General features: G+C 45.9%; 1 protein-coding gene across 1 annotated transcript in view; it reads right to left on the bottom strand.

Annotated features, from left to right (window-relative positions):
• Positions 1 to 16,988, bottom strand: part of ZCCHC8 (zinc finger CCHC-type containing 8) — a 238,495-nt gene that overhangs the window by 99,630 nt on the left and 121,877 nt on the right. Inside the window, exons 9-11 of the mRNA XM_063964450.1 lie at positions 9,935 to 10,077; positions 9,327 to 9,469; positions 9,058 to 9,179 (exon numbers count right to left, since the gene is read on the bottom strand). Coding sequence (XP_063820520.1) covers positions 9,058 to 9,179; positions 9,327 to 9,469; positions 9,935 to 10,077 — 408 coding nt within the window. The remainder of the gene's footprint in view (positions 1 to 9,057; positions 9,180 to 9,326; positions 9,470 to 9,934; positions 10,078 to 16,988) is intronic.

Raw genomic sequence — 16,988 nt, 5'->3', positions numbered from 1 at the left:
TGTAATTTTATGTGAGATGTAAAAATTGACACAAACTTCCGAGTAATTACTACGCTATATAGCGATTCCATGTCTCCTAACTCTATCTAGATTCCGACAGAGACATGAACTAGAAGACCAAGGGGACCGATAAGCATTGAGTCAAGCCGTAATCCGGTACGCAATATTATTCTTGCGTGTGACAAAAACTAACTTAAAGGGATACTACACTATAGGCGCTCTGCTGTTTCTTCCTCTACTTTCAGATAGATAAAATATATATATATATATATATCTCTCTATTAATACTCAAATTTTATTTTTATTTTTTTGAAAATTAAGAGAGACCATAATTCCCGTTCTTCCAGGCCCGCAATCACTGCTCGCAGGGGTTTCATCTTTAACACCTTCATGTAAGGATTCAAGGATTTGAGGTTCAATATGGGTCTGACCGAATCGCCCGGTTCCGGCACCACAAACAGGTTTGAGTAAAACCCCTTGCCACGTTGCGGTAGTGGTACTGGAACAATGACGTGTGACTGAACCAACTTTTGGATTGCCTGTCAAAACGTAACTTGCATATCCTCCAAAGCTGGTAAGCTTGATTTAAAAAAATCGTCGGAGGGGAGGGGAGGGGGGAGTACTGTCAGACTCCAGCCTGTAGCCCTGAGAAATTAGATCTCTGACCCAAGCATCCTGGCAGGAAGTATCCCAGACGCAGCTGAAGTGACACAGTCGAGCTCCCACCTTGAGATCCATTCCGGGTGGATGGGCACAGTCATGCTGAGGCCTTAGTGGAAGCAGAACCAGTGGACTGTTCCTGAGAACTGGTGCTTGCAAGCTTTCTGAACTTACCTCCGGTGCCTCTAGTCGCATTGGAGGCACCTCTGGCCTTGGATCTTAATCTGTGAGACCGATAGGACTGGATAGACGGCACCGGATAAGAGCGTCTCACCGGCAGGGCCCCAGAGGGGAAACGTGGAAACCCAGGTACCCAATTTGACTCCAAAAAGCCAATCCCCAGAAAAGGGGAGGGATTCCACACTACGTTTGGATGCTGCATCCGCAATCCACTGACGCAACCATAAGGCCTTGCGCACCGACACTGCCATGGCAGAAGTCAGAGCATTAATGTTCCCCATCTCCTTGAGCAAATCACAAAGGACACTGGTAGTGTCCTGAATGTGCTTCAAGAGGGTCACCATAGTAATTAAGGACATATCTCCCGAGAGGCCCCCCTGAATTTGAGTGGCCCAAGAATGAATATCATGGGTCATCCAGCAACCACAATGACAGGTCTTTGTGATAAACCGGCTGCTGTGTATATAGATTTTAGTGTAGTCTATCTTCCTATTCCCTGGATCCTTCATGGTAAAGGAGACCAGGGGGGGCAGCACTGCCTTTTTAGACAGGCAAGATACTGAGACGTCCAACCCAGGGTGTTCCTCCCAAAATTTTCTACCTTCAGGAGCAAATGGGAAAGTGTGCAAAAACTATTTGGACACTTGGAATTTTTTGTCTGGATTTTTCCAGGCTTGTTTGAATAAGGCATCTAACTCTGTAGAGTCAGGGAAAGTGACATTAGGCTTGTTTTGTACAAAGAAAAACGACTGTTAGCGGGACCCCGCCCCCCCCCCCAGGAGGGTCCCGTACACCGCGCCAGTGGTCAGCCGCACTTTGAACCTGGGGACAGGCAGCATACCGGAAATTATAAAAAGATTAAAAGAAACTGAAGAAAACTCTGAGCTGCAGAGATGTGCCCCCTCTCCTGAGGGCACTTTTTTCTAAAATGCCTGTGGGAGGAGGCATAGAGGGGAGGAGCCACCACACCCAGTTGAAGAAATTTAAAGTGCACTGTCTCCTTTGGACCCCGTCTATAGCCCATCGTACTAGATTCCCCCAATATCCCTTACGGATGCTAGAGAAATTCCGTTTTGTATTAAAGTTTTACCATGTTCATTACCAACTTGGTGATTCAGTTACCACAGCATGATGCTTGTTATTAAAAAAAAAAAAAAATTGGTCCACGTTACACAAATTGTCATACTTTTACTAATTTTATGCAGATGTAGCCCCAGGATGTCCCCATCTTGCAATAAAATTGTGAAACTTTAGAGTAAATTTTAGAAGCTGAAGTTATCATTTCTGTACTCGTATAGGGGTATATTCAATTGAAGTCGAAAACTGCCGTCTGTCGAAAAGACGGCAGTTTTCGACTTAAGGTCGAATCCTGATTCAACCTATTCAATATATCCCTAAATTATTCGACAAGTCGAGAAATTCAACTTGTCGAAAAGCACGTGGATCGGCGGAATAGTTGCCGATCCACGTGCTTGTGCCCTTTTCGACCATCTCAGTCCGACATCAAAATGATGTCGGACTGAGATGCGGACCCAGGAGGAGAGGGGGGAGCCGCAGGGACACAGGGGGACAGCCGGCGGGCATACAGGGAGATCAGCGCTACAGTAGCGCTGCAGCTGGATGTCACTTAGCCGCCCGACCTCACGGCAGCTTCCACCCGGCTCCAGCACGCTGCTGGAGCCGGGTGGAAGCTGTCGTGAGGTTGGGCGGCTGAGTGACATCCTGCTGCAGCGCTACTGTAGCGCTGATCTCCCTGTATGCTCGCCGGCTGTCCCCCCGCTGGTCTCCCCGCGGCTCGCCCCCCTTCTCCTCCTCTGCGTCCCATCTCAATTAGACTTGAAAAAGTCGAATTAAGATGGGATTGAATAGGGGTTGTCTGATCCATTCTGACAAATGCATGTCGGAATGGATCAGACTTTAATTGAATATACCCCATAGTAACATGTTTCAAGATGGGCGAGTCCGTTAGACTGTGAAAGTAGGCCGGTTAATAGTAACATAGTTAATGAGTTTGAAAAGAGGCAAAACGCCCATCGGGTTCAACCTGTATTAGCAGAGTTCATTATAATGTCCCTGCTGAAGTAATGTTTTATGTCTAGTAAACAACTATAAATCATGTTCTTCACAGATTATCAATGTCAATAATTTTAATGCTATAACCTGGGATATCTTTCAGTCAGAAATGTATCTAATACGTTTTTAAATGCATTTAGAGTTCACCATTACCACCTTCTCTGGCAGGGAATTCTAAATTTGTGTTGCCCTAACAGTGAAGATTCCTATGTTGCATATGGAATTTTCTACTCCTCTAGCCTCAGCGGGTGCCCTCGTGTCCTATACAGAGTTCTTTTGAGAAATAATTCCTCTGATAGCTCTTTGTAAAGTCCCTTCACATATTTGAAGATATTAATGATGTCTCCTCTTAGACGCCTCTTTTCCAGTGTATACATATTCAACCTAGTAAGCCTTTCTTTGTAATCAAGTCCCTCTAGCCCTTTAATCAGTTTAGTAGCTCGCCTTTGAACCCTTTCGAGTTTACTTTTTTTTTTTTATAATGTGGTGCACAAAACTGAACACAATATTCCAGGTGCGGACGTACCAATGATTTGTACAGCGGCAGGATTACACTCTCATCCCTTTTATCAATTCCCCGTTTTATGCATGCTCGCACTTTACTTGCCTTCTTTGCTGCACTTTGACATTGTATACGGTTATTAAGCCTATCAATGAGTACCCCCAAATGTTTTTCCAATACCGTTACCCCTAGATTTTCCCCATTTAATGTGTAGGATGCAACTTTGTTTTTAGTCCCAAAGTGAATAACTTTGCATTTTTCTACATTGAACCTCATTGTCCATTTAGACGCCCAGATTTCAAGTTTAGATAAGTCAGTCATTCTGTAGAGACTCCACTTCTATTTCCGAATTAATTACCCTACACAGTTTAGTATCATCTGCAAAGATTGACATTGTTAAATATGTTGCACAGTAGTAACCCGAGTACAGACCTTGCGCTATTCCGCCGACTACTGGTGTCCAGCTGGAGGACATCCCATTGACTACTACTCTCTGTAACCTGTTATCCAGCCAGTTACTTATCCATGTACAAATAGTTTTTCCTAGGCCAATCTCCTTTAATTTGATGATCAGGCTCCTGTGAGGTACTGTATCAAAGGCTTTTGCAAAATCTAAAAAAAATAAAAAAAAAAAAACAAAAAAAAAAAACACATCCACTGCTTTTTCCTGGACAAGATTGTTGCTCACTTCCTCATAGAAGCTAACTAAGTTAGTTTGACATGATCTGCCCCTCACAAACCCATGCTGGTTCCTGCTAAATCTTAGCTAACTGCAGATACTCCGGCATGCTATCCCTTATAATTCCTTCCAATATTTTCCCCACTATAGATGTCAAACTAACATGTCTGTAGTTACCCGGATGGTTTTTAGATCCCTTTTTAAATAATGGTACTAGCTCAGCTATCAGCCAATGCCTGATCTAATTGAACTATTGAATATCAAGTATAGAGGTCTTGCTAGTGTGACCTAAGCTCCATAAGAACCCTCGGGTGACGTCCATCTGGGCCAGGTGATTTATTCATCTTAATTTTGCTTAGTCTCTCCCGGTATACTTCTTCACTTAAACTAGTATCTAGCCACAAATCATTACTGTCACTCTCGTTATGCACTACTCCCACCGTCGGCTCTTCACTGGTGAATACTGATGAAAAAAAAATTTGTTCAGTATTCACGCTTTTATTTAGTCATTTATCAATACTCCAAATTCATCTTTTATTGGACCTACATTTTCCTTTTTTAATCTACTTAATCTATTTTAATATGGGGCTTATTTTGGACCTTTGGGTTATATGGGTTGTTCACTTTAGTGGTGGCAGTTGTATAATGAATACATTTTATCACTGTAGAAAAGTGATTCCATTACCGCAGGCATTTTCAACCAGTGTGCCGTGGCACACTAGTGTGCCGCGACCAGTTGCAAGGTGTGCCGCGGAGCCAGAGCAGCTTCCTGCACCTTCAGAGTGAACTGTTGGCCCAGGCTCTTCTTAAAGGATTAGTTGTGCTCCGGCCGTGACCTATGCCTTGAAGACGCAGTGGTGTGATATCATAGGTCACGGCTGCCGCGTCTCACCACCCAGCCAGCCCACCCGCCTGCAATATGCATCTTCCAGTTCCTGCCTGCATACACAGCTTTCTTTGCACACCCACATCCACACATACCCGACCACCCGCTGCTCAGTATTCGCAGAACTCCACTATGAATAACCCCCGCCACTGAGGGACAGGGAGGAGGACAGCTGACCGGTAGGGGCTAATATTTGTTATGTTATTTCTCCTGTGGGGTGCAATAGGATTTATGTGGGGAGCAATGTGATTGATTTATGTGGGGAGCATTAGGACTTATGTAGGGAGCAACATGATTTATGTGGGGAGCAATGTGATTGTTTTTTCTGTGTAGGCCAATGTATGTGTGGATTTTTTTTTACTGATGGTGTGCCTTGGCAATTTTAAAATATTGTTTGGTGTGCCGCGAGTAAAAAAAGGTTGAAAATCACTGCATTACCGGTAGAACTGCCCTAAAGATGTTTTAGTATAATATCTATATGTTTCTGCATATTTCTTTTTGAGCAAACACTTCTAATTTTATTTTTATTTTTTTAAGTCAGCAGTTTATAAATAGATTTCTAAAAGAAGCAACTTATCTGACATCTAAAATTTAAGTTGACAAAGATTACTAGTTGCTACTTTTCAACCAAAACTCAGAACCGTCCTTAATTCCTCACACCCATTTCATAATCAAAGCTCTCCAGAGTATGCCTTGCTCACACAGGCATGGCAAAAGCTTGCACGGACCATTGCAATTTCATTCTTACTGGTCTTACGCTAACCAGACTTAACACTACAATGGGGTATATGCAATTGCGGTCGAATTCCCGAAATTGTCGAATTTCGGGTCATTTTCGACCAAAAAAAAAAATTCGCCTATGCAATTCAGTGCTTTCCGACCAAAAAACGGACTTTCAAAATTCGACTTTTTGAAATTAGAATTTTTGCAAATTCGACTTTTCTGCAATGATATAAGTGCTGCAATTCGACCAAAGCATATTCAATTCAAGTTTGGAAATTCGACAGCAGTGCTTTTAGACAGCAAATTCGTCATTTTCAATCCGCCACACTTTGGAGGGTGAAAACAAATAAAAAAATTTTAAACATGTTTTTTTTTGTGTTTTTTTTTGGGGAATAGCAGATCTATTTATATTAGAAGGGATTAGGTACTTTTTTTTTTTTTTTTTGGAGGCACAAATATTATTTATATTTTTTAAAATATTATTTTTTTAAATTTTTTTTTTTTATTGCTGGAACGGTAAAATCCTAAAAAAAAATGGCGTGGGGTCCCCCCTCCAAAGCATAACCAGCCTCGGGCTCTTCGAGCTGGTCCTGGTTCTAAAAATGCGGGGAAAAAATTGACAGGGGATCCCCCGTATTTTTAAAACCAGCACCGGGCTCTGCGCCTGGTGCTGGTGCCAAAAATACGGGGGACAAAAAGCGTAGGGGTCCCCCGTATTTTTAACACCAGCTTCGGGCTCCACTAGCTGGACAGATAATGCCACAGCCGGGGGTCACTTTTATGCCGTGCCCTGCGGCCGTGGCATTAAATATCCAACTAGTCACCCCTGGCCGGGGTACCCTGGGGGAGTGGGGACCCCTTCAATCAAGGGGTCCCCCCCCCAGCCACCCAAGGGCCAGGGGTGAAGCCCGAGGCTGTCCCCCCCCCATCCAATGGGCTGCGGATGGGGGGGCTGATAGCCTTTTGTGATCATGAAAAGAATATTGTTTTTTCCAGCAGTACTACAAGTCCCAGCAAGCCTCCCCCGCAAGCTGGTACTTGGAGAACCACAAGTACCAGCATGCGGGAGAAAAGCGGGCCCGCTGGTACCTGTAGTACTACTGGAAAAAAAATACCCAAATAAAAACAGGACACACACACCGTCGACAGTAAAACTTTATTACACACTGCCGACACACACATACTTACCTATGTTCACACGCCGACATCGGTCCTCTTCTCCATGTAGAATCCACGGATACCTGAAAATAAAAGATCAATATACTCACCTCAACCAGGGTCCAGAGATAAATCCACGTACTTGTAGAAAATAACAAACCGGACACCCGACCAAACGGACTGAAAGGGGTCCCATGCTGACACATGGGACCCCTATCCCCGAATGCAGAGAGACCTCTCAGTGACAGCTGTCACTGAAAGGTCTCTAAAGCCAATCAGGAAGCGCAACTTCGTTGCGCTCACCTGATTGGCTGTGCGCTGTCTGAACTCAGACAGCGCATCGCACAGCCCCGTCCATTATATTCAATGGTGGGAACTTAGCGGCTAGCGGTGAGGTCACCCGCCGGTCAGCGGCTGACCGCGGGTTAACCCCACCGCTACCCGCAAAGTTCCCACCATTGAAAGTAATGGAGCGGCTTTGCGATGCGCTGTCTGACAGCACAGACAGCGCACAGCCAATCAGGTGAGCGCCACGGAAGTAGCGCTTCCTGATTGGCTGAAGGGACTTCAGTGACAGGAGTCACGTGATGTCCCGGCATTCGGGAGAAAGGGGTCTGATGTGTCAGCATGGGACCCCTTTCAGTCCGGTATGGAGCGGGTATTAGCGTTTTTTTTTTTTTTTACAAGTACGTGGATTTATCTCTCTGGACGTGGATTTATCTCTGGACGCTGGAAGGTGAGTATAATTTTTTCACAGGTACCTCGGATCGTCGGAGACCGTGGCAGTCGGCGTGTCAACATAGGTAAGTATGTGTGTGTCGGTAGTGTGTAATAAAGTTTTACTTTCACGGTGTCTGTGTACTGTTTTTATTTGGGTATTTTTTTTCCAGTAGTACTACAGGTACCAGCGGGCCCGTTTTTCTCCCGCATGCTGGTACTTGTGGTTCTCCAAGTACCAGCTTGCGGGGGAGGCTTGCTGGGACTTGTAGTACTACTGGAAAAAACAATATCTTTTTATTATCACAAAAGGCTATCAGCCCCCCCATCCGCAGCCCATTGGATGGGGGGGGGGGACAGCCTCGGGCTTCACCCCTGGCCCTTGGGTGGCTGGGGGGGGGGACCCCTTGATTGAAGGGGTCCCCACTCCCCCAGGGTACCCCGGCCAGGGGTGACTAGTTGGGTAGTTAATGCCACGGCCGCAGGGCACGGCATAAAAGTGACCCCCGGCTGTGGCATTATCTGTCCAGCTAGTGGAGCCCGATGCTGGTGTTAAAAATACGGGGGACCCCTACTCTTTTTGTCCCCCGTATTTTTGGCACCAGCACCAGGCGCAGAGCCCGGTGCTGGTTTTAAAAATACGGGGGATCCCTGCCCAATTTTTCCCCTGCATTTTTAGAACCAGGACCAGCTCGAAGAGCCCGAGGCTGGTTATGCTGTGGAGGGGGGACCCCACGCCATTTTTTTTCTTCGGGTTTTTCCCGTTTTTTCCCGTTTTTTAAAATCGCGGCAAAATCCGCCAAATCGGCCGATTTTCGCCCGCGATTCTGGCGAATCCGTTTTTCATTGAATATGGTGAATTCCGGCAGCCACCTGCCGGAATTCACCTGGCGAATTTAGTCGAATTAAAAAACGGCGAAAAATTGCCGCGATTCGCCGTGAATTGCATATACCCCAATATATTTTAAACAGTTACTTAACTAATTTTCCTTTGTAAAACAGTTTGCAAAACATATCACTAGACTTTACTGTGTGCTTATTATTGCTTCTGCAATGAGTTGTTACGTTGTCAATATGCTAATGTGAGCATCCTGGCCTAAAAACGCCTCAATGACTCTTTTGCTCTTTAAATCCGTTGGCCTAGTGAAGAATAGCAGCAGTGCTACAATAAGATCTTCCCTTTTAAAATGTACTTTCGTCTCTCATGCTGCAAATCATAGATGTACTTGACAGATCTTCACCTGCTCAAGATTTCAACTCATCTTTTCTTAGGAATAGCTTCCTTAGAGGTTTATTCCCTCCGATAAGCTTGATTTCTGCCAATGTTGTTCTTAGGCAAGTAGAATTGCAATCGTGCACAGTGAGGAAAGTTTTTAACAATAGGATAAGGGGAATACACAATTTTTAAGTCTGGCTTTAGACAGGAGAGGAGGATTATGGCATTGCTATATAGAATAAAAAAACGTGCAAAAAACTCACATCTGCAACTTCAGGTGCGGCAGCAATATTAAAACCGGGATAGCTGATTAATTTAGACACATCATAAGATACATGTTTCTTATTTGCCATTGACTCGTCTTCAATCTCTCCCTCACTTGCATCTACAAGATAAACACAATTAATGTTGGAAGCATTAAAAACATGCCTGCAATAACAAGGAAAGAAAAAAAGTTATACATACACAAACTGCTGCTGAAATCATTAACATGTGGACGTATCATCACTAAATTGCACACACAACAGTATACCTCTTCCATCATAAAGTGAGAGTCCAGAGTTCTCCAGTTCAGCGTCTTTCAGCCATCCTGGAGGGTATCCAAGCTGACGCATTCGATATATGAACTGAGGAAGATGGTTATTATTAATACCAAGGGCCTCCTGAAGCTCTTCACTGTAAAACAAAACAAATAATATTTCCAGAGTTTTTAAGAGAGAACACTTTACAATAAAGGCTATCAGGTGATGTGCCAATGCCTGGCAAGCTCTAGCTAAAAAGGTGACCGGGGTGCCAGGAACTAGGAGATTACAGCAAATGTTGGAGGTACCAAATAGACTTAACACCATATCCTTGGTAGTTTACCTTTGAGGGACATTTTTACATGCCATTCACCAAACACTGAATTGTCCTTCAATACAAAGAAACCAAGATATAAGGCTGATAATCTGTATTTCTCACATCCTTTACCATACTTCTATCAGGAGATAGATCCTAAGACTTTTCCCATACACATGCTCTTACCAAAGTAATAGAATACAAGATATGAAATACCTGACATGCAGGAAACTAGCGATGCACCTGAAATACACTAAATACACACTGAACTATTACAACATTTAGTAAAGCATAAAAACCCACCTAATGCTGCCAGGTTTATACTTCCCAAACCTCTCTGCTACCTCTTCAGCGTGATATCGTTGCTGATAATTGTTGTTTCCAGCTTCTCCGCATGAGTCCATAAATTCTTTTCTCTTCATGCCAATATGGACCATATCCCGGGGCTGGCAGAATTAAACAAACTAGGTATTAAAAACAACGAATTTCAAACAAAATATTTCCTTTGGAGTGCTGTCTGCACCAGGCACTCATTGGTATAACTATTAAATGAAAACTCAAATATTAAAACAACGTTTACAGATTAATATTCCATCATACAAAGCCAAAGACCTATATTGTTAGTGACCAATACTGATAAAATGGGAAAGTCTGGCAAACTTGCTGTAAACTCAAACACACCACGTTCTTGAGAGAAGCACATTCCCACTTCCAAAACAAGAGTAGGCTGCAAACAAAGCAAAAATAGACACAAACAAGGTATAAGGCTTAATGTCCAGTAGACTTGCGACAACAATGTCAAATTAACATATTCCCTACCTGTACCATAAGACGTTTTAATCATCATAATGAAAGCAAGGGGTCCCTTCCTCTTACCACAGTTACCAATGACTGCCATCTGGTATTTGAGACTCAGATGGTTCTTGGCCCATTGGTATTTAAAATCAACAGCAATAGATGAATGTTATTTGTACAAAGCAACTGCACTCTGTTTTCATGTTACATGGAATAGGCAATTTAGAGTTGCCATTAATGTTGGTACGTCTTCAACAGAAGACTCCCAAACAGTCTCCTCCAAGCTTATCATCAATAGGCCTTATGCATATAATGGTTCAAAGTAGAATATTAAGAAACATTAAAATTCCCTTTTTTTTTTTTTTTTTTTATACTAATCTGACTTCCTGTATAATAAGGAACTTAATATCAGCTTGGACACAATCACAGGACCCAGTCATTGAGGAACACTCCAGATGCATGTCAAAAAGAGAAAAATAAAAAATAAAAAAGTGGTCTTCTTCAGTCGTAACCAATGAGGGTCTTACAGCTTGTTTGAGAATTTAAGAGTAAGGAGTAGTCAGACTGTCTTTATTTATTTTTTATTTATTTTTTTACACCAAGTACAACTAACAAATTCAGATTCAATATCAAGCTAAGAGGCAGTATACTGTGGTTGTATGACGCCAACTGTAAAACATATCTGCCTTAATATCTTTCTCATCAGTGAGTACCCTTCTAGTCTAGCAATAGTTTTGTTCAGTGTATCAACTAAATGTTACATGGTGTTCCAGATAAAGCAGATAATCCTGAACAACCATCAGAAGACGAGGTAACTCCAGGAGGTCAGATCAATATTATGGAAGAGATTGGGAACGATTTTCCTAAAATAGGGGGTTATAGAGAGATGCGAGGAAGAACTTTAGATTCTGGATCTACTGCACATCCCACTTAAAACAATTTTTGAGAACTTTAGCCTCCTGAAGAGAAACAAAACAGCATAGCCTCTGATTACAAGCATCTTGCACCCAGACAGATTGCTATAACTTTGTGATTTTTCGAGGGCGGGGGGGGGGATTTCCTGCTGGAACAAAAATAGGATTTTGGTATTTACCAGTAAATCCTTTTCTCATAGTCCGTAGAGGATGCTGGGGTCCACATTAGTACCATGGGGTATAGATGGGTCCACCAGGAGCCATTGGCACTTTAAGAGTGAGAGTGTGGGCTGGCTCCTCCCTCTATGCCCCTCCTACCAGACTTAGTCTAGAAACTGTGCCCGAGGAGACGGACATCTTTGAGAGAAGGATTATACACAGATAGTGGTGAGATTCATACCAGCTCACACATACAAGGCACGTCAAGTCAACTAGCTTGAATTAATCAGCAAGCAGCTGAAATATTACTTACCCAGTAACTATGCAGTACTCAACTAAATGAAGTGGTACTGAACCCAAACATATGCAGGAAAACGAAGGGCTGGGCGGGCGCCCAGCATCCTCTACGGACTACGAGAAAATTTAGGTACCAAAATCCTATTTTATAACGTCCTAGAGGATGCTGGGGTCCACATTAGTACCATGGGGATGTACCAAAGCTCCCAGAACGGGAGGGAGAGTGCGGTGCTCCTGCAGAACTGATTGACCAAACTTCAGAGGCCAAAGTTTTGAACTTGTAGAACCGTGCAAACGTGTTCGACCTTGACCAAGTTGCCGCTCAGCAAAGCTGCGTTGACGAGACACCCCGGGCAGCCACCCAGGAAGACCCCACCTTAGAGTGGGCCTTAACAGATTTTGGACACGGCAGTCCTGCCGTAGAATAGGCGTGCTGGATAGTGAAACTAATCCAGCGAGAAATAGACCGCTTAGAAGCAGGACACCCAATTTTCTTGGGATCATACATGACAAACAGAGTCCGTTTTCCTGTGACAAGAAGTTCTCTTCACATAAACCTTCAGAGCCCTCACAACATCCAAGGACCTTGAAGTAATCGAGTGGTCAGTAGCCACTGGCACCACAATAGGTTGGTTGATATGAAATGCCGACACAACCTTTGGAAGGAACTGCTGACGAGTCCGGAGCTCAGCTCTATCCTCATGGAAGATCAAGTAAGGGCTTTTGCATGACAAAGCCCCCAGCTCAGAGACACGCCTAGCAGAGGCTAAGGCCAACAAAGTCACCACCTTCCATGTAAGAAATTTGAGCTCCACCTCCCATAGAGGCTCAAACCAATCCGACTGGAGAAACTGCAACACCACCTTAAGGTCCCAAGGCGCCGTAGGCGGTACAAAGGGAGGTTGGATATGCAGAACCCCCTTCAAAAAGGTCTGAACCTCCGGGAGGACAGCCAATTGTTTCTGAAAGAAAATGGACAGGGCTGAAATCAGGACCTTCATAGATCCCAATCTCAGCCCCATATCCACTCCTGCCTGCAGGAAGGAGGAAACATCCTAGTTGAAATTCCACCGCAGGAAACTTCTTGGAATACCCTTCTGAGCGAGAATCAGGCGCTCAACTTCCATGTCGTCAAACACAGCCACAGTAAGTCTTGATAGGCGAACGGACCCTGTTGCAGCATGTCCTCCCGAAGAGGAAGAGGCCTCGGCTCTTCTTGCAGAAGATCCAGAAGGTCCGCGTACCAAGTCCGCCTTGGCCAGTCTGGGGCAATGATCGCTTGAACCCTTGTTCTCCTTATGAGCTTTAAGATTCTTGGGATGAGTGGGAGTGGTGGAAACACGTACACTGACCTGAATACCCACGGAGACACCAGGGCGTCCACCGCCACTGCCTGAGGGTCCCTCGACCTGGAACAATAACGCTGAAGCTTCTTGTTGAGACGAGAGGCCATCATTTCTATTTGGGGTAGACCCCAAAGATCTGTTACCTCCTTGAACACCTCCAGATGGAGGCTCCACTCTCCCAGATGGAGATCGTGTCTGCTGAGGAAGTCTGCTTCCCAGCTGTCTACTCCCGGGATGAAGATGGCAGACAGCGCCAACGCATGCTTTTTTGTCCAGAAGAGTATTCTTGTGACCTCTGACATCGCCGCCCTGCTCTTCGTTCCACCCTGTTTATGTAAGTCACTGTTGTTACGTTGTCCGACTTTACTTGAATGGCCCTGTTTCTTAGAAGAAGGGCCGCCTGAAGAAGACCGTTGTAGACGGCTCTTCGTTCCAGAATGCTGATGGGCAGACCAGCTTCTAGAATTGACCGTCTTCCCTGGAATGTCACCCCCTGAGTGACTGCTCCCCAGCCCCTGAGGCTCGCATCAGTCGTAAGCAGGGCCCAGTCCTGAATCCCGAACCTGTGGCCCTCCAGCAGGTGAGGCAATTGGAGCCACCAGAGGAGTGAAATCCTCGCCCTTGGCGACAGACGAATTCTCTGATGCATGTGGAGGTGAGATCCTGACCACTTGTCCAGTAGATCCAGTTGGAAGGTCAGAGCATGGAACCTCCTGCACTGGAGAGCCTCGTAAGAGGCCACCATCTTTCCCAAAAGGCGAATGCATTGATGAACAGACACCCGGGGAGGCTTCAAGACATCCCTGACCATAGACTGGATCACCAACGCCTTGTCCCTCGGAAGGAAGACCCGCTGTACTTCCGTATCAAGGATCATTTCCAGAAAAGACAATCTCCGGGTTGGTTCCAAATGTGGCTTTGGAAAGTTCAGAATCCACCCGTGACTCTGAAGCAGCCCTGTTGTGAGAGCAATGGACTGTAGCAGCTGCTCCCTGGACGACACCTTTATCAGAAGATCGTCCAGATAAGGAATGATGTTCACCCCACGCTTGCGGAGCAGCACCATCATCTCCGCCATTACCTTGGTAAACACCCTCAGCGCTGTCGAGAGGCCGAACGTCAGGGCCTGGAACTGAAAATGACAGTCCTGCAATGCAAAGCGGAGATAAGCCTGATGCGGCAACCAGATCGGAACGTGAAGGTACGCATCCTTGATATCCAAGGATACCAGGAATTCCCCCTCTTCCAGACCTGATATTACCACCCTGAGAGACTCCATCTTGAACTTGAACTCCTTTAGAAAAGGGTTCAATGATTTCAGGATGGGCCTGACTGAACCATCCGGTATTGGTACCACGAAAAAGGTTTGAATAGTAACCTTTAGCCTGCATGTACGGTGGTACCGGTACAATGACTTGTGCCACTACCAGCTGTTGAACAGCCACCAGTCGTACTGTGCTGTCCTCCAACAGAGTTGGCAAGCCCGACTTGAAAAACCGATGAGGAGGGAGACTTTGAAATTCCAGCCTGTATCCCTGAGAGACAATATCCAATATCCAGGGATCCAGGCCGGAGGAGACCCAGACGTGACTGAACTTGAGTCTCACCCCCACAGGCCCCACCTCCGGCCGTCCCGTTCACCGTCATGCGGAGGACTTAGGGGTACCCGAAGCAAGCTTTTGTTTTTGGGAACCTGCAGCGGCAGGCTTCTTGGACTTAACCCTACCTCCTCTGAAGAAGGAACCGGAAGACTCGGCCTTTCTGGTCTTCTTGGGTCGAAAGGACTGCTGCGAAGCTGAGAAGGACCTCTTCGCAGCAGGAGCTGCTGAGGGAAGATACAGAGACTCACCCGCAGTAGCGGTAGATATCCACGCGTCTAGGGCTTCCCCAAAGAGAGCTTGACCTGTATAGGGCAGCGACTCCACACTTTTTCTGGATTCCACGTCAGCCAACCACTGGCGAAGCCACAGTCCCCGACGAGCTGAAATAGACATGGAAGAAATTCCCGCAGACATGGAACCCAGGTCTTTCATAGATTCCACCATGAAACCTGCAGAATCATAAATGTTACGTAAATACAGTGCAACATCATCCCTATCCATCGTATCCAAATCCTCCATCAAGGCAGCCGACAATTTCACTATGGCCTTAGCAATCCATGCACTAGCAATAGTGGGACGTAATATGGCCCCTGAAGCAGTGTACACTGGTTTCAGAGTATTATCAATTTTCCTATCTGCCGGCTCCTTCAAGGTGGTAGATCCTGGTATCGGCAAAACCACCTTCTTTGAGAGTCTAGATACAGAAGCGTCAACGATTGGCGGGTTTTCCCACTTTTTCCTGTCCTCCTCAGGGAAAGGAAAAGCTACCAGAACCCTTTCAGGGATCTGAAACTTCTTTTCAGGATTTACCCAGGCCTTTTCAAATATAGCATTCAGCTCTTTTGACTCTGGGAAGGTTAGCGAAGCTTTCTTGTTTTCAGTGAAGAAAGCCTCCTCAACCTGCTCAGGTGTGGCATCATTAACATTTAACACATCCCTGATAGCCTCTATCAACAATTGTACCCCCCTTGCAAGAGATGGACTCCCGCAACACATCCCCCTCACCATCTGAAGTGTCAGAATCGGTATCAGTGTCTTGTGTTACCTGCACAAGCGCACGTTTGTGGGGATATATAGCAGGGCCCGAGGTACCTGACAAGGGCCACACAGCCATAGAGGACTGCAATACCTGGGTTGCAGACTCAGTACTGGTAACCCTGTCAGCAATCTGGGACTTCCAAGCCCTGATAGAGGAAAACTACTCTGGTTCCCTTGCTGGAATCTGTGCTAAGCTGATTGCATGGAATAGGATCATCCTGGGAAGATAAATCCTCAGCAGCATAAGACAGATTCCCTGGACATCGCTGCTAGTGACCACCAAACACACCACACACACATGAGGGGGGAAACTCTGTCCTACCCCAAGAATGGCAAGAGATACAGAGATTGGAGCCAACCCACACTAGAGTTTTCTATACTAAGAGACACCTCTTACCATCACTGACTTGTGCTCCTTAATAGGGCACACAGTCAAGTATTAAGCCTCCCCTCCCTTCTACAACCCCCTGGTACCGTACAGTAACTGGAGCTGCTGTGGAGTGGATGAGGATCTTCCTTCAGCATGCAGGAAAATGGCGCTGGAAAGCTGCAGGTCCGCTCTGAGGAGAAGCCCTGCTCCCTTCCCGGCACTGTCTTCCCGTTCAGCAGTGTTTAAACCTAGTTCTGAGGAGTTGTGCTGGCTGGATCCCAGGGGCCCGACAGGCTTTCTGACCAAGTGTGAGGGGTAAACGCTGGCCCAGGGCGCCCCTCACAGCGCCGCACAGTATGCCTCTGGTAACCATCCGGTAGCGCTGTAATACCGCGCTCCCTCCCCTGTTGCCGCCATCTTCACACCGGCCCCCCGCTTGCTAAGGGGGGAGTCGGTGACTAACTCACCACATTCTTCAGCTCTGTAAGGGGTCAGCGGCATGCTGCTGGGGTGAGAGGTGCCCCTGCGACGGGGACTGATCAGCCCCTCTGGAGCTCATTGTCCAGTCAGCGGAGTCAGTGGCTCAGACCCCGCAGGGCGGACACTGCTCCCCCACTTAGTCCCACGCTGCAGGGTGGCTGTTGCTAACAGTCTCCCTGTAAAATAAAAAACTCTAAACTAAACTTTTCCCAGGAAAGCTCAGGAGAGCTCCCATAGCTGTGACCGGCTCTTCCGGGCACAATTTCTAAACAGAGTCTGGTAGGAGGGGAATAGAGGGAGGAGACAGTACACACACTCTCAAAATCTTAAAGTGCCAATGGCTCAGCGTAGGCCAGT

The sequence above is a fragment of the Pseudophryne corroboree genome, chromosome 1, assembly GCF_028390025.1.
Source record: "Pseudophryne corroboree isolate aPseCor3 chromosome 1, aPseCor3.hap2, whole genome shotgun sequence".
NCBI classification, from domain to species: domain Eukaryota; kingdom Metazoa; phylum Chordata; class Amphibia; order Anura; family Myobatrachidae; genus Pseudophryne; species Pseudophryne corroboree.
Note: the sequence above shows the minus strand (reverse complement) of the source record. Positions and strands in the feature narration are given on the sequence as shown.